Source organism: Athene cunicularia, assembly GCF_003259725.1.
Source record: "Athene cunicularia isolate RWA chromosome 17 unlocalized genomic scaffold, athCun1 chr17_part1, whole genome shotgun sequence".
Lineage (NCBI taxonomy): Eukaryota > Metazoa > Chordata > Aves > Strigiformes > Strigidae > Athene > Athene cunicularia.
Window position 1 is genome coordinate 4841762 of NW_020799122.1, and position 26139 is coordinate 4867900.

A 26139-nucleotide genomic window follows, 5' to 3' on the forward strand; every position below is an offset into this window, starting at 1 on the left:
GGGGGGGGGGGGGAGAAGAATAGGGGGAGGTTAAAGGGAGGGAAGTATGTCACCCTTTATCAGATCTTGCAAATGGCTGGGCAGTTGTGATTCCCAGTGAAGTAAATAAGAGGCACCGCTATGTTAGGGGGGGCTTTAAGCAACATTTTCATAGTGCCTGATAGTTGTGCATGGGAGGATGGTTGCTACCTGTATCATATGCTGCTGAAAGCACTTAATCCCTCATCTCTCTTAGATTTCTTCTATCCAGTAACCAGCTATGATTTGCTTTAATCAAAGCAAAGAAATTTAGCCCAACTCCAAATTTTAATCCATTTTAATTTATGTCTTTGCTCCCAAATGCAGAGCAGGCAGCTTCCCACACTGTATGGGCAGTCCTAGGGGGTTTTTTGGTCTGGTGTTTGTTTGGTTTTGGGTTGTTTTTTTTTTTAAGAAAAGCAAACAGGTTCCTGACGTGCCTGTATAGAAATAAAATGTAAAAGGCAAAGAGAGACACTGAGATGGGGAAACTGTCCTATTATCTGAAAGTTGGCCAATGTGTCACATTCACATGTCAAAAAACTGCTGTGGCTGAGGGGGCTGAGTGATGCTTACAGGGATGAGCCCAATGGGCTCTGTATAAACAGGCCAATTCCGAGGGAGGTATAGCATGTGGGTTTTGCTAAGATCCCTTTTGTTTCAGATGAGTGAGCTGAGTGTCTCGTTTATAATTAACATGCTGTGTTCTGTTAATTCCTCCTTTCCCTTCTCATGTTCCCTTTTGAAGTATAACGCTCCGGCTTCACCTGCGGAATACATCCACCGGATCGGGAGGACGGCTCGCATTGGCTGTCACGGGAACAGCCTGCTTGTCCTGGCGCCTTCGGAGGCAGAATATGTCAGCTTGCTGGCTTCTCACAAGATTAAGTGAGTCAGAAACGCGAACAAAAGTTTCAGCTCATCCTTGCTAATTAACCTTCCATGGCACTTTCAGCGGGACTGTGTCTCGTGCAGGTTTTAATAAGAATTTATTAATTCTTGTGATCCAGGACCGGCCCCAGACTAGCAAAAGGAGAAAAGGAAAGTGTGTGAAAATCATCAGCCTGACAGATTGTGCGTGAGTGAGGGTGAGGGGCAGAGAGAAGACGATAGTCGGAGATCCTTTGCACTCCATTGTTATCTCTCTGGCCCTGGGTTCAAATCGTGGCTATGTGGAGATCACAAGTCAAATGAGCCTGTCAAATGCTAACTGGCCATCTGCCTGCATAGCACCATATTGTCAGAGACTGTGCTTTCTCTTCAGGAGAGATCCGGTGGAGAAATAGCTAGGGAGCTGTGGGTCATATCTGGCAGGTAATTGGCCAAGATGTGTTGTGTAAGTGGCTTGTGACAGGAATAGTAGAGGCTTTTGCAAGTGGCACATACCCAGTATGGTCCTGGAAGGCAATAAGGGATGTGGACTCTGGAGACCAGAAGTGGGGTGTGCTTCCAGACTAGCTGAGAAGGCTTCTCTTACACTGACTAGCTCAGACTTGGGAGTGGGCAGTAAGAAGAGCAAGCCAGGCTGGGTATGGACCAGCCCAGTGTGCAGTCAGCTACCTGATGGCCAACACGTTTTGGGATTTTAGTCCAGCTCTGGTTGTGCAGTGGTCCTTCTGTGGAGAAAAACCACAACTCCCTGCTCAGCGTTACTAGTCAGGAGTACTATCAGGTCTTAAGCCACCTTAGCAGTCAGCTGGATATATGTGACTCCCCTTGCTCCCTGCACTGCTGTCTCTCAGCGTTTCAGAACATCAGCAAAGTAGAGTCCCTTTAGTGTTGTACTAGTGTTGATGGAGCCCTGTAAACTCATGCACAAATTAGTTCTCACTTATTTCTTCTGTTTATGTCGGGTGGAGCTGCTTGGAGTCAAATTTGGTTTTGCATCCTTGAAACAAACAAATGTTGGCAGTAAATACAGGCTTATTCTAGGCTGTGAGCCATTTAGTGGTCTAACAAAGAGCTATCCATCATCCCAGGTAACTATCTATTAAGCAGACACCAGCAAGACATGGAGGGCTAAGCTGACAGGGTTTTTTTTCATGTAACAAACAGCACTGACATTTAAAGGTGAAATCTCACATAATTGTGAATTTTTAACTCTGAGTGGAAAGTTCTATTTTTCTATTTTACGATATTTTGGAAGTGTTGGAGGAAGGAGAGGGAAATTTCCCTCCTTTTTTTTTATTTTAAATGTTAATGCTTTTATCCAATTAGGGTTTTTTTTAACAAGTTTAAGAAGCAGTGTCACTCACACTGGTAATTATATCTGCTAAGGAGACCTGTTGTTGAGCTAGCCATGTTCTTCGGGAATCTGTAGAAGACTGTGCTGAATGAGCAGAGGGAGGTTTATGCGAATTTTTTTTTCTTCATCCACTTCTCAAATCAGCAGAGCCAAAGAACTCCGGGGATTGTCTTTTCTTGTATGTTTGTTTTACGTTCTTCATAAAATGTGCTGCCTTGCAGGTAAGGGACAAAAAAAAAAAAAAAAAAAGTAGAATTTGCCTTCCTTGACCCCCATCTTCAGATGGAAGAAAATGAGTGTCTAATTGGCATGGGTGGTTGATTCGGCCTGTTGGCAGTCATGTGTCCTCCGCTCTTCCTACATAGTAGCGCATGGTGTGAGAAGGGGCAACGGGATAGAAAAGAGCTGATGAATTACAGAGAAGATGCAGGAAGGCAGCTTGAAGCTAAAGGCAGCAAGTGCCATCAGCACAAATTGCCGTTACCCTTCATAAACAGAGCATTATGGTGATAATCCTGACAATTTAATTCAGTGCGAGGGCGAAAGACAGCATGTGTTGGACTGTCACCGATCCTCTTAAGCACTGATAATTTTTGTTTCTTTACCCCAAGTCTTTGTAGCTTTTGACTTGGACTGCACAAGTTACTGGAGTTTGCATTTTTTTATTCTTTGCTTAATTTTTAAAGCTTTTGGGTTTTGTTGAGGATGAATGTGTGTTGTGAATTTTTTTAATTTGTTTTTTCTTTTTTTAAATGAAATTCCTGCTGGGTTTATTGAAATGTAAATACTTCATAAAATATGTATTTCTAAGAAGACAAAGCATGAGATGGGTCCCCGCAGCCTTCAGCTGGTGTAAATGAGCAGTGCTGTGCTGATTTACAGTAGATGAGGATCTGACCTAGAGGTTTTTTCCTAAGCCCCTCCACCCACCCCAGCATGCATGGGAGTAAGTCCAGAAATGTTGAGAGTCGGAAGTAATGAGAGCAGACGTGGCTTTGTTCCTGGATGAAAATCCACTTCGGAATTAGGGATGACTGCCTTTGAAATTGGAAATCGCTCGCAATTAATTTTCACCGGTACCTGAAGCCTCTCCTTGGCTTCCACTGTGGAAAAGCAATGTTAGCCTTTGCCAAAACGATCTCACTTTGGCTCTGCTGAGATCAGTAATTCCCGTTGGGGCTCAAGAAGGCTGCATGCCTCTCTGCAACTTTCTTTTCAGTCTTTGTGTGGCTTGAAGTTGTGGCTCCTGTACCTAACTGTACATGTGTATGTACATGCACGTGCACACTCATGTTTTCTGTACTTTTCCTCTTTTTTTTTCTTTTCCTTTTTTTTTTTTTTTAAAGGTTAGACTCCGAAATGTTCTGTCTCAGCTCTAAACGTAACTAACAGATTTTCCTTCAAAGGGAGGAGGCAAGAAGCAGAAGAAAGTCAGTGAGGTTCACTTTTTTTTTTTCCCTCCTTACATCTCTTTTAGTTCCTTCAACTGCAATCTAGCAGCGCCTGCCTCGACAGCTATCAGATAATTTCTTTATCTCCTAACGGCGGCCTAACTAATTTATAAAGAAAAACGCATCACCGTGAAGGCACGAGTCATTTCTCTCCCTCTCTACGGTTGTGCTTGCCCCCCTCCCCTGCTCCCCTCACATGATGCTCCCCGCTGTGAACCAAGTTCGCATATCTGTTAGGCTGCGAGCTGGCAGCGCGCCAGGCGAGAGGAGGATCGGAGAGGGGGTGACATCTCAGACAAATCAATGTCAAAGGTTTGACGTTTTCATTCATAGCGGTGTCAAAGGAACCTGGGGGGGGGGGGGGGGGGGGGGGAGGGATGGGGAGGTATACTTTTCTCTTGCTTAAGTGGTTGCCATTTATGTTTTAATTTACTGTTATACTTTTCAAAACCAAACAGAGAAACCCTCAGTTGTCTTTTTATGCTCCATTTCCCTTTTCCCCCATCGCTCCCCCGCCTTTCTCTGCATCCTCTGCGGAGGAATCTGCTACATCTTGAGTCCCAGCTGTAAAGCAATGGGGCTTGTCTCCCATATAGAACATCTTTGGGCCACACTGGCCTGTACCTTCCAGGCTGGATGGCTATTCCTCTTTACCATCTCTTTTCCCGTCCTTATGTTGTGGTGGTGAGCTGGCTGAGGTTGAAGAGGCAGATTGCAAAAGTAAAGGTATTTGTTGCTTTAACTGGGAAGGACTGGGGAACGGGTGAGGATCGCTTTGTTCTGTTACACGATATGGCAAAGATTCCTCTGTTCATCCTGGCCAGGTTTTTAGAGATCTTTGAGGGAAAAGCAAGGAGCTAACCATGTTGTTATTTCTTTCTGTACTTTACAAATTGAAGAATATCAGCAATGCTTCCTCTCAGACACCACATACATCTTTCTGACCATCTGAGATTCAGGAGTCTGAGAACTGTTGGACCCCCAAGATTTCTCTCTTCCTTAGACTGATGTATCCCCAAATGAACTCCTTGCCTTCCATGCAGTATTTATGATTTTTTTTGGTATAAAAAGGGAAAAGAATCTCTTTTCTAGAGATGACTTTTGCCCATTGCTGAAAATTTGGGCCCACAAACTTCAGCTTTTATCATCTGAGTAATTCCCTTGGAAATGGGACCCAGTTTGGATGCAGCTGTAGTATTAATGGCCTGGAGCTGCACAGCTGTTCCTGTACTGTCACCTGGTGTGCATGTGCCCCGCAAGACAGTGTTAAAGAGGATGAAGAATTTCTAGTCTCCTGTAAATGCACCTCTAAGTAGGACCACTCACTTTAAAATGAAGCAGGTTTGTAAGCGTTTCCAGTATCTGGGCCATAACAGGACCTAGCAGTGTCTTGCTATCAGGACTGGAGAATAAATCATCTGGTTGAATCTACAGGAGGAATGTGAGTCGACAGAATGAAAATAAATGCCCGGTGTGAAGCCTGGCTAGGACAGCTGACTGAGTCTCCTGTAGTTAAAAAAAAAAAAAAAAAATATGCTATGTGGTCCCTAATGGGCTGGGCTTTGGCTTTACACTTCAGTTGAGAGAGAAGGTGAGTTCTCAGAATGGGGAAGGAAATCAAGCCGTGTATTTGATGTTAGAAGTGGCTCTTGTGGCTGTAAATGAACTGGCGAGTGTGTGTCCATTGGGAAGTGTGTCTCTGACCCAAATGGTGTAGCAAGAAGTTGGAATGATGTAAGATTTTGTGGGAAAGAGCGATGATGTGACCAGAGGGAAGGAAGCTGCAAGAGAGTTAACGTGATGGGAAAAGTTCCTTGGGATCCTGCTGTTACCCTCTGAGCTTGAGTCACTATGAGAAGGAGCTGTGTCTTTACACAGCTTTAGTTTTAGCTCTTTGGATTTGAGAGCATGGTTGCTAACATGGGCGGAGACAAACGTCTGTAAACATCAAAGCACTTTGTCCCTTTGAATAAAGGTTGAGCAATTCCAGAGATTCTGGAAGGTAAACTGGGGGAGACAAGATGTAGGAGAAGTAGCAAAGTAAGCAGAGCACATCTTTCCAGCCTGCATGTGTGTCTCTGTCTCTTTCTCACACTTGCACGAGCAACTGAGTGCAGACACCTGCTCCCTGCCCATGGCATCTGATGTACAGTAAAATGTTTGACACCCTCTGGGCTCAAGGTGGAGGTTACAGATCTTATTGTTTATAGTTATAAAGCAAATCTCTAAGAAACACTAGTGTTATGAACTCTGGTTTGAGTTTCTTTTAGTGGAAAACATAACCAAATGGTTCCCAGTTGTCTTGGTGCTTCTCAGTGCAAGGAAGGAAAAATTATGAAAATGACAGACATAATTAAAGGCCTAAATTTTTTCTTTAATCAGGTACTCTGGTTGAGACCCAAGGAGACTTTCAGTGAACTGACAGTCCACCCTCAGTTAACTATTTCGATGCTCTATTAGAATTGGAGTGTGTGTTGATGACTTGTAACAGAGACAAGGTTGGGGGTAAAACTGTGTTTCAGTGAAAGCACCAGTCCAGCTGGGGTCAAGATTTTACAGTAGTTACACTTTTAGGGTTGCTGAGTGAGTGTCTGGGGTAAGACCTCGTATATTTCAGGGATAAATTCTTAAGTTGAACATGTAAATCTTAATCTTTTAGCTATCTTTTATCAGTCTGTGGCTCGTTAGACACTATATTTGAAAAGTAGGAGAAATGGTAATTTTTTGTCTTTGTCACTTCAGTGTTTCAGAGATAAAGATGGAGAAGGTATTATCCAGCCTGATGAAAGATGATCGCTTCAAGTTGCACAGACCAGGAAGCAAGGTGAGTTGTTATGCTGATTTGGAATTGCTCCAGTTTTCATTTACCTGTTAAACATCACAAGTATTTCTCTCTTAGTTTCTATCTTCACAATATGAAGGTTGATATATCTGTGATGTCAAGCAGTGCAAATTATTCTAGAATTGCCTTATATCCCAACTGTCCAATCTTTAAGCTGTTGTCCCCAAAAAGCAGTTGGTTCTAACTCTTCAGCAGATATTTTTGTAACAGACAGTAAATGGTTTTGGCTGCAAAAGCTTCAGGCTTTTTTCCCTCCACAGTGTTTCTGTTCTTGGCTTTTCTGCACTAAAATGCTGTTGGAGATCACAAATTACACTACTTCTCTGAAGAAATAAGGAAAATGTATTTGTTGATGTGTTACATAGGGCTTTTTATTATCTGTATTTACTTGGAGCCTAAAACAAAGCTCACTGTTGACAGGAATCTTTTCATTGACTTCGGCAAGCTTTGGGTCTGCCTTCGAGTTGCTAATTCACAGAATTCAGTCATTTGCAATTGATGTCTCGGGCATTTCTGCGTTCTGGCAAATTAAATCCTCCAAGAACCCTCATTTTGAATGGAAGTCAAGAATGTGTCAAGCATGATGCAGCATGCTCTTTTTTTTCTCTTGTTGCTGTTTTGCCTGCTCGTTCTTTCTGTTATACCATGTATGAGCCTTCTTGTTTCCTGCGGATGACTGTTACGAACTGTGGTGTTCTTGGTAAACATGCTTTTGAAAGATGTTCGGTTTTCTTACGTGCCCTATATTTCACAGAAAGCCAGATCTGTAGCTCATCTGAGGTACAGCTATTTAAAGCTCTTTCCCACCACTGCACAGTTTTTTACTTAAATCAGTGTGTAATGCCTATATTTTAAATGTCTGGAACATGCGTAGGATATGGCTTCTTAACTTGTCCGACAAATATGTAAAAGTTTAGTGCTTTGTCAGTGCAGAAATTATTTCAAATAGTTCTTGTGTGTATAAATACTTTTGTTTTCTCCCAAATGTGTTTATAGGCAGGTAACTTTGGGTTTCCTTTGGAGACTTTTTCAACAATTACATTTATGCAGAAATCACATTTTAAATTTGTTGCTGATGTGAGACAGAATATTATTCCGGGCTTGAAGACAAATGTTACTTAATGGAAACTGAGCAAAAAAGAACATTTTTTTTGTAGGAAATTATGATTTGACTTTTGAAAAGTGACAGGAGAAAACGCCTGCTGAATGTTGTGGAATGTCAGAGCCCAGTACTTGTGCAGGTTCAAAATCACTGATCCTTTTGGAAAATTCTCTCCTAAACATCTTAGTGCCTTTGGAACAACAGTAAAAAGCTAACAAGTCTGTTTGCTACCAGGACTGATCAAATTGTTAAATGCTTTACATATATAAGCAAGAATATTCTAAATACTCTTGTTTTATCTTTCTCCCTTTCCTTCAAAAAAAAAAAAACAAAACCAAACGATATTTACAAATAGCTCTTACTCTGGTTTTTGCTCAGCAGCACTGCCTGGGCATGCTCTGCCATGCCAGGTGCTGTACAGGAGTATGTGTACAGAAGGAGCTGGTTCCTTTCACTTGCAGCCGAAGGTGGGATTGAATTCCTCTCTTCCTTCTGCCATCAAAGCAAATGGGGTTTTGCTGCTGGCTTCACTGGAGCCAAGATATACCCGCTTTGGCTGTAGGATGGTCTGAATCTGCTGCAGGAACTTATAAATACAGAATAACCTATTTTTGTATGACTCAGAATCTGCAAGGATTGGGACTGAGAAATAAGTTTCTCTTTATGGAAAAAATTCTGTGTCATTTAATGGGAGTTAATTATAGTAGTTCTGACAATATCAAATGGACTTCTTCAGGAATTACTTGAAAAATATATATTAAATACGATCGAGGACTCGTTCTGTTTGTTAGCTTTATATTTTATTGCCATCAGAGGCTCTGTAAGTGGTCTGCAGTGCTTTCTCAGAAGCTGCAGGGGCATGTTTCCAAGTTTTCAACGGGGTTAATCTCTGTTAAATTCTGTAAGTTTGCTGTAAAGACAGTACAGTAAGCTGGGAATGCAATGGGACATTGCATAGGCCAGAGAGTGATTGAGGACTTGTTATGAGGAGCTGAACCTGATCCGTTTGTGATGTTGCCATTCGAGAGAATGTTAGCTTTGCTTATCAGCTCTCCATGCATTGAGTCATGTATATATTATGGTCGTGCACACAGAAACCTCATTATAATGCTCTTCGGTTCTCATTGCCTCAACTGAAGTCCATTATAAGTACCACATTGGAACATGTATTTTTTTGGGCTTCTGTGTACAGCCAGGGAGCAAGCTGAAGTGCCTGTAAAATGTATATTTTATATTTAGGTATATAAAATATATATGTGGCTATGTCTGGGTGTGTGAATGTTCACCTGCCTACAAAGAGAATAAATTTGATCTTTCAACTTTTATGGAGGGGGGCAGGGGAACTTGGTGAGTTCTACAGAAGGTGTGTGTAGGTTAGTAAAAAGTTGTTATTAAAACAAAATCCTTCATTTTGTTCTGAAGTATAATGGAAGCAGGAGATGTTACAGCCTGGCTTTTTTCTTTTTTTTTTTTTTTTTATTTTTCTACGAAAGAACTTTTCTACCTCAGTCTAGTTTTACTGTGTTTCAATTCTTTCTCCCATTAACATTTTCTCTTAATGTAATCAGAAGCTTTCAGTACTTATCCCAGCCTCTCAAACCTGAAAGCTGCAGTCTTTATTATCAGAAGTTTTCTTCTTCTGAAAGAAATAAGTAAGTATGTCTCTTCCTGGTGTAGTTGGCGTTTGGCGGAGTCCCCCTGATGACTTGAATCAGTTAAATAACACTGCACCCAGGCCGGTTTCTTCTTTTAGCTCATGGATATTGTTATTGATCACAGTCATTGCGCTAGTGGTTAGGGATCTGCCAGAACAGGCTCTTACTCTAAGCAAACACGTGGTAGAGAAAGTTCTCCTATCCCACTATTTCTCCATAATGGCAATAATGCTTCTTACTTAGCAGATGTAACAAATTCATCTAGATGGAGAGTAGATCAAGCAAATCTCTGGGGTAGGCTTTTATCTTTTGGGTCTTGGAAAAATGTCTAAGGTCTCAGATTAATTGTCCTGGTCATTCAAACCAAGATACGAGCAGGATTAAAGTTTCCTTGTGTGAGTAAAGCATACAGGATGCCTTCCAGTGCACTTCCAGTAGCACTGTTATATTTGATCTGTCCAGACACTCACATGGTGTGCAGGTTTTATTTTCATGGTTTGGCTCTGAGTCAGTTTTAAATTTATTTTTTTATTATTACTGATTTTTGGGGTGGGGTTGTTTGGGTTGTGGGTTTTTTTTTTAGATAAACCTCCCTGAAAGGCAGGAATCAAACACAGATTTATTTTTTTTCATGCCCATTAGGGGGCAATTTTAAAATGAGATCTGTCTCAAGGGGCTGAAGGGGATAAAAGACAAGGTGGAGATGGGAGGAGGGGAGAAGCTGTTTTCTGAGTACATTATGTTTCCTGCCATTTGCTTTTTTTCATTTATTTCTCTTGGACTGACCTCACACTTTGGAAATTATGCACCTAGTTTCTTATCCCTCATTTTTGTCTTACCTCTTTTTTTTTTTTTTTTCCCAGCACCAGGAAGAAGAGATGCCTCATTTTGAAACCTAAAGGGGGGAATAAGAAAAGTCCTTTGTAATATATTGCCATATTATCACTAAATCCCCTGACAGTTGTGACACAGAAGCAAGTCACCTGTCACTTAAGCTTGAGGTCTCTTTAATTTTCTCCTGGAATTCGCACCAGGCTGTCTTTAATTTGAGGCCTTTATTGGAATTCTGAAACCTTTCTGCCTCCCCGGTGCTCAGATCTATTCTGAGTGCTGTTACAGAATGTATACAATAACCAACAGAGGGATTCAGAGGGGGCTGAAGCACTGTTTATTTAACACTCTGGAGGGATTTTCGTGCTTATTCGGTCCTGGCTACCCGGCTTTCAATATCGCTTTGACAACCGTTATGCCCTTCTCATTAATTTTAAACAGTTAAAACACAGGAAAAAGAGAAAAAGTTTTCATTATTAAAGTGCTTTACTTTTTAATAACAGAGGATTCTGTCCGCCAGGGGAAAGGGCAAGCCTCACTAATTTCACATTCATATTAAAAAACGCTGGGAAGGTGACACTTTGTGCTGCCAGGAGGCTTAACAAAAGAAAAGTGATGGGGGCTAGGAGGAGCGGGCGGGGGGAGAAAGTTTTATGTTTCACGTCAATGGAAACTTGTTAGTCACAGCAACGAGTGTCCACTTCAGGGAGGCAGCACCACTTGTAGTTTATTAAGCCTTTACAGAGGCCCCTCGACTGGAGACTGTCTCAACTGATTAATAGGCGGATGATAAGTCAAACTAAAAGGCATCTGTGAAACAATCTTAGGTTATGAGTCTTTCTTGAGTGGGTTGGGAGACAGGGAGCAGAGAATGGAAATCTGGGAGACTCTTCATGGAGGCTTAAAATACCCACCTTGTCTTTGGAGATGCAGATGGACAGTTAGTCCAGGTAGGGAGTGAGCAGGAGCTTTGGTCCCCACATGTGTTTGCTTTGTTGAAGAATAACCCAGTGGCTGGAAGCTATGGGATCCTGAGTTCAGAAGAGGGCACTGTGCAGGGAGTTTAAACTACATTTGAGGTCTGTCTCTGGGTAGATCTGCTGTTAGGCTATAGAGTGGCAGATCTGGGTCAGCAAAACATTTTGTGTAGGGTGCCAGCAGCATCGCCTGGCTTCCACGATCACCGAGGTTCGCGGTGTCAGTGTGATACAATTCCCCTGGACTGGCAGCAGTGCTGACACGATGCTCGCAGCTGCGAGGGAAGGAGGGTTTTGCAGCATTAGCATGCAAATACCAGGGAGAAACAACAGGATTGTTGCCTTGGCACAGGCCTAGTACAGAATCCTGGGAGCTGGATGTTTGTTTTCAGTCAACCCTGGTCAGATGAGGAGGTTGACCTGTATCAAGTTACTGCCTTGGATCTGGCACTCTTAGACTTGGATGCTGGTTCCTGTCTGAGTAGCTTTAGAGAACCATGGCCCTTTCTTTGGAGAGGTTCACTTCCATGGCTGCTTGGCTTTGCACTTTGCTGTCAACTTTGTATCAAAAATTCTCTTGTTTTCTTCTGCTCCGCTACTTTAGAGGGAGAGACAGCCTCTTTTCTCCTCCCAGTAACAGCTTGCTCCCAGGAATGGTTGTTTTCCTGAACTGCATCCTACAGTCAGATCCTGGGGAAACTTGAGCACGTGCAAAATTGCCCTTTTGGTCTAAGTTTCTTCTGTCATCCCTTTGGTGCAAGGGGCTTGTCTTGTAGAGGAACCACATGATGGCAGTTACAGTTAAGTAACTTGTTGACAGGGAGCAAACTTCGTGTAGGCATCAATAACAAGAAGTTCATTTGATTGACTTTGTTCACAGGTACTAAATTTGGTCTGTTCTCCGGAGCTTGGGGGTGAATGTAGATCTCCTGCTCCATGAGTGGCAAGAACAGGCCAGGTGTTTTGGGGAACTGCACAGGGGAACTTGCAACATCAGTCTAAAACTGTTAGTGTGGAGTCTGAGTGGAGTTATTCCAAATAACTCCAATGGAAACAAGCAGTGGTATCTGGCCTGTGGAATCTGGAAGGGAAAAAAAAAAAAAGGGAAAAAGATACGTGATAGATGTTAGAAAACACAGAATTAAAATTGATTTGCTCTCCTCACCACACTGCTCACTGGCTGCTTTGACTTTAACGTCTTTATCTGTATTTTTTTTTCTCTAGTAATATTGAGAGGATTACCTTTGTTGGCCCCTGGGTGGTTACTGTGTGATTTTACTGTTATTAAATCTATTGTAAACTGCTTCATTATTCCTGACTCAAATTCTCTCTTTCCTCTAATCCTCCTACCACCCTTGTAGAAATCCTGTGGCACGGACCCTCAGGAAGTCCGGGAGAGGGCTACGGTTTTGCAGACAAAATTTGAAAATTACATTCACTCCAGCGAGGGGACTGTCCAGTGGGCAAAGAAAGGTCAGTGCATTTCTTTTCAGTTTATTCCAGAAGGGTTCATATAAGCTGCCAAGGTTTTCTTCTGGGGAAGACCTTCAGGGAAAAGGTCTGGAAGAAACATTTTGGGGCCATTGGGCTCTGTAGGGGGTTCAGATGGGCCCAGAAGGCTTTGTGATGATATTAAATGTTAATTTCTTGCATTCCCATATTACGTGCAAATGAGGTTTAATCTTGGCTTTCAATAGGATTCACATTCGAGGGCTCTGACCCAGTCGTATGAGCGAATAGATTATGTGTGTTATGCTGGAAGGTCATGGGTGACCTGCTTAACCACATCCTGGTGCAGCACCTGTTAGATGCTTTCAGTTTACATCCAGGATGAATTTGAAGCCTGTAAAACAGGATGCCTTGGGAACAACTCTTAACAGACAAGGTTCTTAGACTGGGAGTTGTTGTGTGGGATGGGAGAAAAATGTGAGAGAAGGCAACTACTGAAAAAGGCAGAAAGAGGAAAAACTGGAATGGATTTAATAATAATTGTAGTTAGAGGTAAATCTGGGATTTGATTTCCTATCTTTATCAAGCAGGATGCACAGCAGTTGTGGTTGAGTGGTCTGATAAACCTCCCTTCTGCTTCTCAGTTTGGAAAATCCAGAGGAAGGTGGATTTGGGGGAAAGATTTAAATCTTGCCAGGGATGTGGTAGGAAAATAAACACTGAGTAGTCTCCTGAGAGGATCCAAAATGGTGGTGCAGTGTAGGAACCCCTCTTCTGTGTACTGTTGTGTTGCCCGGTAAGGCTGATCTGGGTGCACCTGAAGACTGAATAGCTGTTGTAAAGGGAATGCGGGAAGTGAGGCCCCAAAGGTCCTTGACAATTACTTGGAATTTGGTTGTTAAATATTGAGACAAGTCCACAAAATACAAACTCTCTATGCAAGAGACTAAAAGACTCTTGCTCACAATATATAGGACTAGAGTCTTTCCCCTTTTTTTGAGCCTCCTCTTCCCACATGTCTCCCTTCCCGATTGTTTTCTTTCTCACCTCATTTGTCACTTTGCTCTGAGTCAAATCCTGCTGTCTAAGCTTGCATAGAACTCCTGTTGATGTCAGTTCTGCAGCATTTCCAGTTAGGTTTGGATGAGAGGATGAGATGAATTTTAATGGTCTACATGATTTCTGTTTGCTGTTATATTATACCTGCTGAATGCATGTGCGTACAACCATATGTGCTAAACTACATAAATCACCTACTGAGGGATCCAGAACCAGTGGGGAAATTGGCCTGTGAGCTGTACAATGCCCTCATAGAACTGGATAAAGGAAGGCTGTTCTCAAGATAGAAGTTAAGTTCAGCATTAAAATTGCTTGGAATCATGAGAAGTGATCGTTCAGGAGGTCAGAGGTGCTGTTTTCTTCTGAATGCTGTACTAACTTGTCAGGTAATGTCTTAGCAGAACAACTAGAGCTCATACTGTGACTACCTGCTTACCCCAAATTATTCTGCAAGCTTTTAATGGTGCATGGCCATAGTGGTGGATGAGATATCTGAAATGCTCCTGTTCTGCTCTTTGCCCTGTGCCACTGCATGTCTCTGTGCTGATTCTCACTCCCCCTGCCCCCAGTTGCAGCGCTTATTTCTTTCCTCAGGGTTTCAAAATACCTTTTTTCTACAGTGAAAGTGTTAGAGGCTTGCTACACAAGCAGCTTGCTTGCACCCATTTTCAGGTGTGCTGTGCTACTTGACTGGTGTAATTACTTTTTATAGCTCTACTTTTAAGTCCACAACCTCAAAGCATGTGACTAATATGATCAAATCCTTGATTCTGCATGGATGAGCTTCTTGTTGCTCCCCTGGGATTCCTTATACCGCATGCAAACTTCTAACCTGAAATGACTGTGACAGGGGGAACAACTGAATGGCTCTGGTCACACTTAGAAAACCTCTGTGGTTTCTCTCGGTGCAGGGCATGTCACTGTGCACACACACACACACACCCCTCCATGTGCACACTTGTTGCTGAGCTCAGCTGTAATAACTTTTTTAGCCACAGACAAGTAGTACACAAAATATATCAGGAAATGCTGAAATGCTGTGCATCCCATTTATCTTGTACAGCAGCACTCCACCTCTTTTTCCTATTCTGCTATCTACATATGCAAATTTTCCACTGCTGAGTGGCTTCCATAAGCCCCCTTTTCCTCCCCTCTGAGCCAGGCATCATGAATAATTAACATGGCAGCTGGCTTTTGCTTTCATGGCAGACAATCAATTGGAAACTGTGCCAGAGATGCATTTGTTTCTCTCTCTTTTTCTCTTTTTCCCCATTTTCTGACCTAGTCAATGTTAATAAGCAGTGTTTTCACTGCAGCTTGCTTTCAAAAGGCGAATGGCTCCCTGCCCACTCACCCCTTCTGCCTCTTGGTCCTGTGTCTTCCAAACTCAAATCAAATGGTTCAGTGAAGGTGCTGCCCTTCAAACTTGATTGACTGATCAGCGGTGAGGTGGGTGGGAGGAGGGGTACGGCTGGGCCCTGCTACCTGAAGGCTGAATCTCATGAAGTGTGGGGTTCCTTTTGGGAAGTGGAGGACTCATCCAAAGGGTTGCATGGTGATAGGTGTTCTTTTTTGGAGCTGTGGGGATAGACAGAGCTGAGGAGACTGATCCTTTGTGCCACTGGGGTTACAGAAAGGGTAAGGAAGCAAACCCTTCTTTTCTCCTCCATGTTTCCTCATTTTCTGGCCAACAGTTGAGCATTTTGCCTCTGTCCTCAGCATAAGCGTGTTGAGAGGGACAGCAGAATTACAGGAGCCCACTGCCGTGGCACGATGCTTGAATCCGTGGGATTCAAGGGACAGCACTCTTCCTTCCTGTTCCCACACGCTCTGTACGCTGGCAAAATGCCTCCACCAGTTTATCCAGCTGTGTGGCTGAGGCTGCGCTCTGGGGCCAGGGCTGGGAACTGGCTGCCAGCTGAGAGCGCGGGGAACAGGTTATGTCACCTGTCTCACTTTCATATCTCATTACTCTCTTGTCCCCTGTTTAAAAAAACAACAAACCAACCTACCTAACCTCCATCATGTGTAACACTTTTTTTTTTCCCTTTGGCTTTCCACACTTCGATTTCCTTTAGAAAAGTGGGGATGCACAGGTGCAAAGAACCAATCTAAATCCACTCTCTCCCATGAGTGCAAGTCTGAATCCCACCCCAGGCCAGTATACAGTTGCTTCAACTCACGTTGGTGTGGCAAAAACTGTAACAGCTGAGGCAGTTTGCTCCTGTGGCATTAAGATGAGGTACCCTTTATGTGAGCTGTGGCCAGACCAGTGCCGTTACCAGGCTTTCTGAGTTGTTTTCATAAAGCTCTCTTCGATCACAGAATTATAAAAGAATTTCAACTTTAAAAAAAAAAAAAAAAAGCTTTTAATATTTGGCCACTGTAATTGCACATAAAAGCCAGGAAATGTGATTCTGGCAGCACTGAGAGGTCTAAAGACCTGATAGTAAAGATTTAAAAAAGAATCGCCCCCACAGAGGTCTTCGTTTAACTCTCATGGGGGCTGTAATGACATTAGCATCCCTGAGCTTCTCAGAGGTGAGACAGTTGCAGGAGCTGAGGTTTTGACCTGCTGGTACAGGAGGGCTGTTAGTTCTGCTTTGGGTTAGTGTCTTGCAGCTCTTGCTGGTTTTGCAGGCTCTGACTCAGGACTGGATCTGGCAGTTGTCTGTCAGGACTTTGGGAAGAGGGGAGCCTTTGCCACTTTGATTCTCTACCTGATCTGGGGAGTTAGTACCAGCAGCCTTTCCTATCTGAGTAACTGTGGGAGGCAAGCTCAGCCTTCATAATAACAGGATCTTTAGTATCAACCATTTCAAATGCTGTGAGAAAGACAACTATATTAGCTCCAACAGGATCAAAGTCGGAGCGGGAGCAAGTTTGTTTTGTACTTTTTGAAGAATTACACCTGCTTGTAGTGAGTGAGTTTGACCAATAACTTCCATGAAAAAAAGCAGCAGGTTAGGGTTTTTGAGAGCATTTGAGCTGGTTTATAAGCCCTCGGAAGGATATGGCCTTCAGATAAGACACCAAGATGAGGTATTTGGAATTTAGCATTCTCTTTTTGGGAAAACAGAGGTCTCCTGATGCTCAGGTGCCTCTGAAAGTAACGTTGTGAAATTGGGAAGAAGGTGCAAAAAACTCAATCTTTTCTTCTCATCGATTGGGAAAAGGAGTTCGCTTTACTCAGTAAACAGAGCTTTGATGGATTCCCAGGGTCCTTCCAGGAGCTGATCTGCTAAAATGACATTTTTATTACTGTTCATAAACTCCAATCTCCGGCTGCTGCCAAGAGATTAGACATAAGCTGTGGGCAAACTTGCTGGTCCGGTGTCTCAACAGGCAAGGGCAGGAGAGGTTAGAGTTTAGAGCTTGCTGCTGTCAGGGGTTGAGAGACAGAGAAAGATGTAGGTGGTGGTTGGAGTGAGGGCTGGGAGGACACAGGAGGTTTAGCAAGCAGAGTAGCATCAAGGGATTGAAGGGAGGCATTTTATGAGCTGTGGAGTTTCCTTACTAAAAGTCCCTCTATTCCCCAAACAGGGAGGACAGCCTGGGTGTAGTTAATGTTCTGGGTACGTGGAGGAGCAGTGGTAGTGTTCATATTAGTGGATGATCGTCTTTAGAGCAATGAGCCCTGAGGGAAGGGCATTACAGGAATATAAAGATGTGAAGGGAAATTTGCACACAATTCTATTATTTTTCCCTTTCTGAGAGGGCGAGCTCTGTTCTCAGTGTGATGATGAGTCAGGAAATCCGTCTGGCTCTCAGATATTTATAAGAGACTAGCTAGTAACTGGTGAAAAATGCATGGGCTACTGGGACTGTAATATCAGAGGAGTCTTCCTATGCCATCTCCGTGCTTTGCTTTCCCTCTCTTCATCCCTGTATCTCTATTCCCTCTCTCTCCTTACCTGCTACCATCTGACGTCAACGACTCTTCATGTGAGATGTGCTACAAACATTGTCCTTCCTGGCTAAAGGGGCATCCCTGCAAGAGGCAAACCTAATGCAACTTAATATAGCTTTGTTTCAGTTTTTAACGCTTCTCCACCACCTACCTTCCCCTTCCAGGATTGTACTAGTACTACACAACCTTCACAGATTTTTAACATACCAACCTTTTCTACCAGCTGCTGACCAGAAGGTGTCCCAAAGGACAAGACCGATGTTCTTTCAGCTGGAACAGCTGAATCTTTAAGTATATATATAAAAAAAATGCAGTAGCAAACAAAATTAACTTTTTTTTTTTTTTCCCCCCCCCCCCCCAGCACTGCAGTCTTTCCTTTGTGCCTATACCACCTATCCCAGAAACCTCAAGCACATCTTCCACATCAAATCTCTTCACCTGGGTCATGTGGCTAAGAGCTTCGGCCTGAGAGATGCCCCCCAGAACCTGACTGCTCTTCCAGCTGCAGGCTCAAAGAAGAAAACCAAACCGAGACCAAAAAGGTAGGCCAACTTGGTGTTCCTTAGCCAAGGAACACCACATGACAAACTATGGTGAACTTTGCTCCTCAAGGTTGTTGTGCTTGCTCCAGGAATCATAGAATGGTTTGGGATGGAAGGGACTTTCAGAGATCATTAGTCCAACCCCCTGCCATGGGTAGGTCACGTGTGATTGTTGTGAGATGCTAAATCATGTTGAGCCATTGGCTCAGGTTGCATTGGCCTCTCTCTAATGTCATTAGAGACCCTAAAAATTAGATTTATTAAACCAACTTCGTTGAACATTTGAGTGTGAATTCAGATTAAAAACACAAAAAACAATAAGCAAAACAAAAGCAAGCCACTCACCATCCTTTGAGTCTTATGAGCAGAAACAGCCTAATTTTTATTTATTTATACTTCACTCAAGAGCTATGTTGAAGGATGAAGAACAGTACAGGCAGCGCTGCATGAGACTTCCCATAAATTGGAGTGGTTCTCTTTTTGGCGAAGGTCTTGGTTGCTAGAGCTCCAGCAGCAGTCCCTGGTTCAGGATCACATGCAGTACCAACTCTTTGTCGCAGTACCAACTCTTTGTCCTCATCCCTGTTTAGGGAAAGGTGCTCTCAGATACAGCTGTGTTCATAAGTACTTGCTGTTGATATAAGGCATGGGATGATAAAAGCATCAAGGGAACACCAGAGAAATTAATATTTTTGCTTCTCAGATTTGAAGTTGACTGTCCTGCGTGTTATGAGCAAGGCTGTATGAGTGCTGATTTATCTCACAGGATAGCCTCTTCCTTCCTGTTCTTGACAAATACCACTGCATCAGGAGCAAGCTGTGTGTATTACTGCTTTTAAAGGCCTTCTGTGGCCTCCTCTGGCCTTTTTTATCACCTTTTCTACACTAGACAGGCAGTCTTTTGTAGGCTTTCTCCTGCAGTTCCACCAGCAGTTTCCGGGCTGTCAGATTTGCCATGGGACACATTGTGTTCCATCCTCTCAGAATGGTCAGCTGCAGCTTGGACTACTTATTCTTCTCCCTAAGAAGACATTAGCATGTGAAGGAAAGGGGAGGCCTGCAGTGTATTTTTTTTTAGTTATTAATTATGTGATCAACTGTAGTAATATAAGTACAAGCTCAAATCAAAAAGCAGATCTGTTGGTAGAAATGATCCTTCTACAGACTTGTGTTCAGCTGCCTGTAGATTGAAGTAGTTCTGACAAAAAAGCATTTCTGCAGGATCTTGTGGGATCTCTTCCAGAAAGAGTCTGTAGCAAACCTAGAGTTATAGCTCTGTCCCCTTTGGTGTGTGGACAGGGCTTTTCCTGAGTACTCCTTCCCTGTGTAAGGAATTTGAGACTCCCCGATGCTTCTGGAGGAACAGAGCCCTGAATTCTCTTCTCTGCTTGAAATTGAGCTGGAGGTGCTCACTATGTCCCATCCTAGCTACTTTAAGTGGGTTCCACAGGATAAATAATCCTCCCTTTTGAGATTACAATGTTAAGGGCTTGCTGTCTTCCCCAACACAACAGCAGGATACAAACCTCTGACTTAGCAGTGAAATAATTCAAAGGAGGACAATAATTTTTCTTTTATCAGTATCAGTTGTGACTCTTTCTATGTAATTGTTGCTGCAAACTCCATTATCAAACGTTAGCTGTGCAATTAAAGCACTAATCCACGTAATTGTTCCTGGGTTGGTGACACCTCTTGCACATGTATGTATCTGGAGGGGGGGGGGGGGGAATTGCAAGGGAAGGGATTTTAAAATAAAAAGTTGGCGACCGCATTGTCCTGCTTTGAGAAGCCACCAGGGACAGGCCACTGATCTGCCTCCTGCTTCAGCTGACCCTCACCAGCAGATGGGCAACAGGATGGGAATGCCCCTGTGAGCAGGGGATTTAACAGAGCTTTATTTCAGGAAGAATAGGCTGATTAGCCGATAAAGAGCATGTAAGATGGTATGGGGTGGGCTTTGATGTCTTGCTGGCCCAGCAGGGTGTCAAGCTATGACTGACAGTAGCGTGTCACAGGATTACTTGGCCTGCAACAATGCCTCTCTCTGTTCCTATGATGTCGCTACTCTGTTAGAGCTACTTTTTCCCTTGTTACAAACCTCTTTTAGACGGCATTCCTCCTCCCCGAGTCTTCATCCTATTATAGTACAGACAAGCTCAAGATACAGTAGGTAGTTTTACGCAGGACGCGTGGGGTTGGGGGATGTAGAAGTGTTAGGACAAATGGTCTGAGAGTGATTTGAAAGCTCATTTGCACGTGGATCATATAATTGCAGCTCAGGGAAAGTGGGCAGACTTTGCACAGGTTTGTCACGGCTCAAGCTCCAGATTTCAAATCCGGGAGCATCTGGAAAGTTAAGACTCTGCAGAAATAGCCAAAGTTGTGACGTGCAACAATTGTTCTTGCCTGTGAAACTTGTTTCTAATCGACTTTCTCTGTTTGTGCTTAAAAAAAAAAAAAGCAACACCAAAAAAAACCACGCCACAACCAAAAAACAGAGAGAGAAGATATATTAGTATTTATAGGATAGTTTAGAAAAAGTGAATGTAGATTCATCTCCACTAGTATAAATTCAAGATAGTGCTGTTAATTTAGAGAATTGCTTTTGATTTCACACTGACAAAGCAGAAAGCAGAATTTAGCCTGCCATTTAGAAGGCAAATGGTTTTTAATTGTAAATGCAAGGCTTGAAATTATAACAGCATAGTCACAGAGCAATCTTTTTAATTATTTTTCTCACGTGATGTGATGAGTGTTGGTTGTCGTATTACACATTGTCTCCAAACATCCGATACTTGTTTTTAATCAGTCTGCTCACTAAAGCCTCATCTCTCAGCACCTGCTCAGAGAATAAAGAACAGGCAGTCTAGGTTGAAAGTGGGGTAAAGGCAATCATTAAATGTTTCTTTACGTGGACAAAGAAAACTTTTCATTTCTCTTGAAGTCTTCTTTTGTGCTTAGCACCTCCTTAGAGAGCCTGCTTGGGGAAGGTGAGACAGGAAGACAGAGCAGCCAGGTGTGTGATGGTTCCGTGCTGAAATGTGGAAGGAATCCTCCCCTTCTGAACCCACTTGTAAAACTTCCATGTGTTTCTTAAAACCTCTTTGTGCAAACCAACGATCCCCTTGGCTGTAGTGGTTCTTGCAAAACCCGATCCGAAGATGGAAAAATAATTACTCTTGATTTTTATTTTTTTTTTGAGAGCTGAAATGCTGTATTTAGGTAAGAGATGAGCACATGAACCAGATACTGTATATTAAGTTACAGTACATCAGCTTAGTAGGTGTCTGGGCTCGTGCTTTTACTGAAGGATAGATGCAAGGAAGCTGATCCCACTTCCATTGAGGGATTAACTGTCTTTCCTCACTGAAGAGAAGCAGCACGCACAGGAAGTAGCTGATGTGCCCCACAGACATGTCTCTCGACTCTTTCACAATGCCAAAGACCTATTGCCATTCCAGCGAGCATCCCTGTGCTGCTCAGTCTTTTGCATTTTGGATCAGTGGGGTTTTATGGGATTTTCTGGCGACTGATGGTTTGTTTTGTACTTTTGAATTCTAGAATACTGGTGTATGTCCTCAAACGGTTTCACTGTAATGAGGAGTTGCAACTTAATTTGCCTTGTGAATTCAAGCCATTACAAAGAAAGAGATAAATCTTTTAAGTTCAATAGATTCTGTGGAACTCATTGCTACAGGATATCTCTGATACCAGAAATGCTCAGAAAGATTGAATTTACATATGAATATCAAGTGTATTCATACTTGCTACAGCATGTGCAAAAAGTGAGTATAAAAATTAAGGTTAAAGTCCCCTCATGCTTCAGAGTTTAAGTCCAACCCTTAATTAAAATGGGATCAAGAAAAGGTGTCCAGGGTGATTCTGTTTGAGTGGATTGATTTATATCCTTATGACATTGCCGTTGCTCTGATATGAATATCATCATGCCCTTAAGGTTTTGGCTGCAAGATTATTGTGCTAATTCATTCTTCAGCATTTAGTGGTCAGATAGAATTAGACTCCTGATGAGAAATATACCTTTCAACCCTGCATATCCTCTGTATGACTAGGGCAGCCATCTCCTTTGGGTGAAAGCTCATAGCCTTTTACCTTCTCTCCTACTCATATCCTTGATTCCACTTTTGATCATCTTGGCATTGACAATTTTGGAAAGACTAATGCTTCTATTGACAGGGCTTGTGAATCAAGGCTGCAGATGGGTCTCCCTGCACAGCAATTGTCTAATCATTAGAAGCAGTTTGCCTGCCAGTTTTTGCGTGGCATTTACAGCTTTCCTAATAAAACTTAATTAGTCAAAATGCAAGTTTGGAATTCAGCCCACTGGGAATTTCACTTGGTTTGGGCAGTCTGCTCTAGAAAGCCAGGCTGGAGCTCAGGTAAGAGCATGTATTCACAGACTGATGTGCAAACAGATGCAAAAATTAGAGTAAGAGACATGGCTGTTGTGAAAGGAAGCATCACCATCACTCTTCAGTGAGGCAGTTCAGGGACAGAGATGAGTCCTGCTTACCACATTGTGATGATATAAAAAAGTCTTGTTATGAAATTAAAGTTTTGTAATTTCAAAATCCATCTGATTGTTGTCTGCATGCAGCAATACCCTTTATTACTGTCCTGTAAGTTGGTAACAGTTGGTCAACGCATATTCACTCCAACTTTGCTCACAGTTCAAACTTTTCTGAATTTTAAGAATCACAGAATCATTCAGGTTGGAAAAGACCCTTGGGATCATCAATAAGGCTTGCACATGGAGCTGGAAAACATCTGTGCTGGTTGATATGCACGAAAAAATGGTCAGCACTCTCTAATTCAAATATATTCTGTCCTTTAGGCTGGGAAGGAGCCTGACAGACAGAAGGAGCCTCCCATCCTTCCTCCATAAGGTGAAGACAGACCAAGGGATGGTTGTGAACCTGTGGGGTTTTGTCTCTGTGTAGCTGAAATACAGTTGGCTTCAGTAGGGGTAAGGTGGGCTTTACTGTTTAGCATGTCTCGGCGTGAAGATTGCGCTGCTCTGACTGTTCTGGAGCAGCGCTTAATGCTCAGTCTGACTGGGCAATAATTTTCCTTGATCTTCTCAAGCTAGCGTTTGCCTTGGCTGATAGCAGAGTACCTAGGCCATCTGTTGACTTGTTGAGAGCAGTGTAGGATTGCTGATGAATTTCTTGCCCCCACTCCTCAAAAAACAACAACAGAAAAAACAACCCAAACAGGGTTGTGTTGGCTGCAGATGGTTCATCCAACACAAAAAGCAGGTGTTGCAGCAGCCTTGGCCCAGAGGTAACCCAGCTCTGTTCCTGGCACAATTTCAAAGAGCTGTTGGAGATTCTGTCAGGCAGATTGATAGTGCGATCCGTGTTGAAATGTTTTCTGATAAATGAAACAGCCTACTCTTGTCTCCTCCAAAGACACACCATGAGTTCTGGGACTGTGCATCAGAACTTTATACTCCTTCCTCAGCTGGAGCAATTTGGGAGCCTTTGGTTGCTGCAGATGCTGTGAGTTGATTAAAGGTCACTACACTTGCTGCACTGCACTGCACCAGCATTTCACACAGCTCAGGACAAAGGAACAGACAGCAATGCCAACCAAGTTGAAGGAGACATCTCTAAGAACAAGCTTGCTCACCATTCAGGTAAAAAGACTAGCAGAGGTATCTTCTGAGCCATCAAATGGTACAAGAATCCATGCTTGTACATGTACCACTGCTCTGGCATGTAGGAGTTTTTGGCTTGAAGATCAGCTGGTGATTCAGTTCTCTGAAGAAGCAGATGTGTCAATGAAACATACGTATTAGAATTTTGAAATGAAAATTTAAAATGGTGTCAGATATTCATTCTCTTTCTTACAGTTGTCACTTGGTCCTTTCACGCCTGAATGTTTTGAGTATCCATATCCAGGATCATGGTTTGCATATTGTAACAAATCCAGTCTGGCAAAATCAGCTGATTGTTCTTATGATCTTATCAGTAATGCTTGGGAGATGAATAGGATGTTATATAGAAAACAGAACAGCTCATGCATGCTTTTGTCCTTCATAGTTTGTGCCTTGGAGCTGTCTGCAGGATCTCAGCTATGTTGAACATTCTCAAAACTTTGTTCAGTATACTTGTCTTTGTTTTTTTTTGCCACAGTGTAGTCTTTGTTACTCTACCAGCTTGTCGCTAGTGAGTGTAGAATTCAGCAGATGGTGTCTTCAGAGCTCCCAAAGCCACTGATCACCCAAGGTGTGGGGAAGTCACAAACTGAGTGTCTTGAAGATGTGTTACATGTAAACAAGGTGGGACTTCTGTGGTGAGTTAGTATTGTGTAGTGAAGCAGAAGACAGAGCTGGAAACAACAGAGAATTTCAGGCTAATCACCTGTGCTATGTTCACCTGTTTGGGTTTTGGGTTTTTTTTTTTTTCATTATGTGAAAAAGGATTTGCCTTGAATCTTTTCCAGTACTCTCTAGCAATGCAAACGGTTGAGAGTCAAGGGTCCAGAAGAGGAGACCAGACCAAATCATTCAGATTTCCTCTGAGGTAGAGGCTTGGGCAGCACCAGCATGTCTGCAGACCACTGCGGCTCCTGAGTGGCGTGGGGAAGGGGAGCAGCGTGCTGGGAGTGGCCCTGCAGATGGAGGTAGACAGAAGCTGAAGCAGAGGAAAGAAGGATTTTATTCTCTTTTCTTCGCTGGGCACTTTTTCTGTCTCGTTTCTTCTAGATGCTCCTTTCCTGCTGTTTCATCATTCAGTGATGTATTTAGCAAGATTCACGGGTTTCTCATGTTTAAAGAGTGAATAAAATCATTACAGTTTTCTGGAGGAGGACAGAGGGTTTTTTGTCTTTAAAAGTTTGTCTCTGGCTTGGTCTTTCCTGGCCTTTCAGAATGTAACAAAGTCATCTGGGGGCAGATCCTCTGTTTCCTTACTGTCTCTCTGCTGAGGCTCTTGGTACCAGCTTTTGTGAGGTTGCAGCTTAATTACAGGTGTGCACAGGCAGCTGTAAACCTGAGTCTTTTATTCCTTCTTCTGTCTCCGTGAGGAGGAGGGGAGCTTTCTCAGACCATGCCAAGCAATAACTAGGCTCTCTGCCTTCCCTTCCTCACTGTGCAAAGCACCTTTCTCTCCCCTTGGTAATGAGGTGATTAGATAGATCTGGGGTGATATGGGGTTTGCCCTATACCTGGAACATAAAGCCCAAAGCAGTGGTTGGGTCTAGGGTTAAGCCTTGCAAGTGAAGGGATGATGTTTCCCCCACTTGAAGTTAGAAGGTGGTGCTAACTCATCTCTGCTGGCTCCTCTGACTACTTAACAATTCTCATCTGGCTTTTATGGGAGTCCTGATACCCCATATCTAGCGTAAAAGAGTAGTAGTCCAGCGGTGCTTCTGCCTGGCATCCAGTATATCACAGCACTCAACGCCCAGTGTGCTGGCCAGTAACACAGAGAAGTCAAATAGCTCGTGTTCAGGGAGAGGTTCTTCCTAACGCGCGTGTGGGGGCTGTTTCATTTTCTGAGTTATGACTTCTCTATTCCTGTCTCATTTTCCCCCAGCTGATAAAAGCGGCTATTTTCTCATCCGTTTGAACATTCCTTTCTCCTTTAAGCCCTGCTGAAATCTTGGCACTGTAGCACATTGGGACGGGTCAGTCATTAGTGAATCTTTTTTTCCCCTTGCAAGTTTCCTTTAGCTGTGATGTTTTGTAGTTCCCCACCTAAAGACTGTTGTGTTTGGAGGGAGGGATTTAAAGGGCTGGGGATTTCTCTGCCCGTTATCAACATGATGTGTTCTCATTAGGGCTCAATATAGCGTGATATCTAGACACGAGATCACAGAAAGAGATGCTGACAATCCATGTGTTTATCCAGTGATGGGAACATGGGTTCTGTCTGTGTTGCAAATGCATCTTACATTTACATCCTTTCTGTGAAGCTTTTTGCCACAGGATCCAGTCTCACCACACAACTCTCTTAAATTAATATCACACCAGCCTCCGGCAACAGGGAAAATGCAGTTGACCCAGGGTATGAGGTGGGAGAATGGGCATGAAGG

The 26139-nt window shown here is 43.1% G+C and overlaps 1 protein-coding gene across 1 annotated transcript in view; it reads left to right on the forward strand.

The window, feature by feature from the left end:
- DDX31 (DEAD-box helicase 31) overlaps nucleotides 1–26139 on the forward strand; it is a 51113-nt gene that overhangs the window by 20327 nt on the left and 4647 nt on the right. The window contains exons 16-19 of the mRNA XM_026860663.1: nucleotides 767–906; nucleotides 6457–6538; nucleotides 12483–12594; nucleotides 17901–18081. Of these exons, the coding sequence (XP_026716464.1) occupies nucleotides 767–906; nucleotides 6457–6538; nucleotides 12483–12594; nucleotides 17901–18081 (515 nt within the window). The remainder of the gene's footprint in view (nucleotides 1–766; nucleotides 907–6456; nucleotides 6539–12482; nucleotides 12595–17900; nucleotides 18082–26139) is intronic.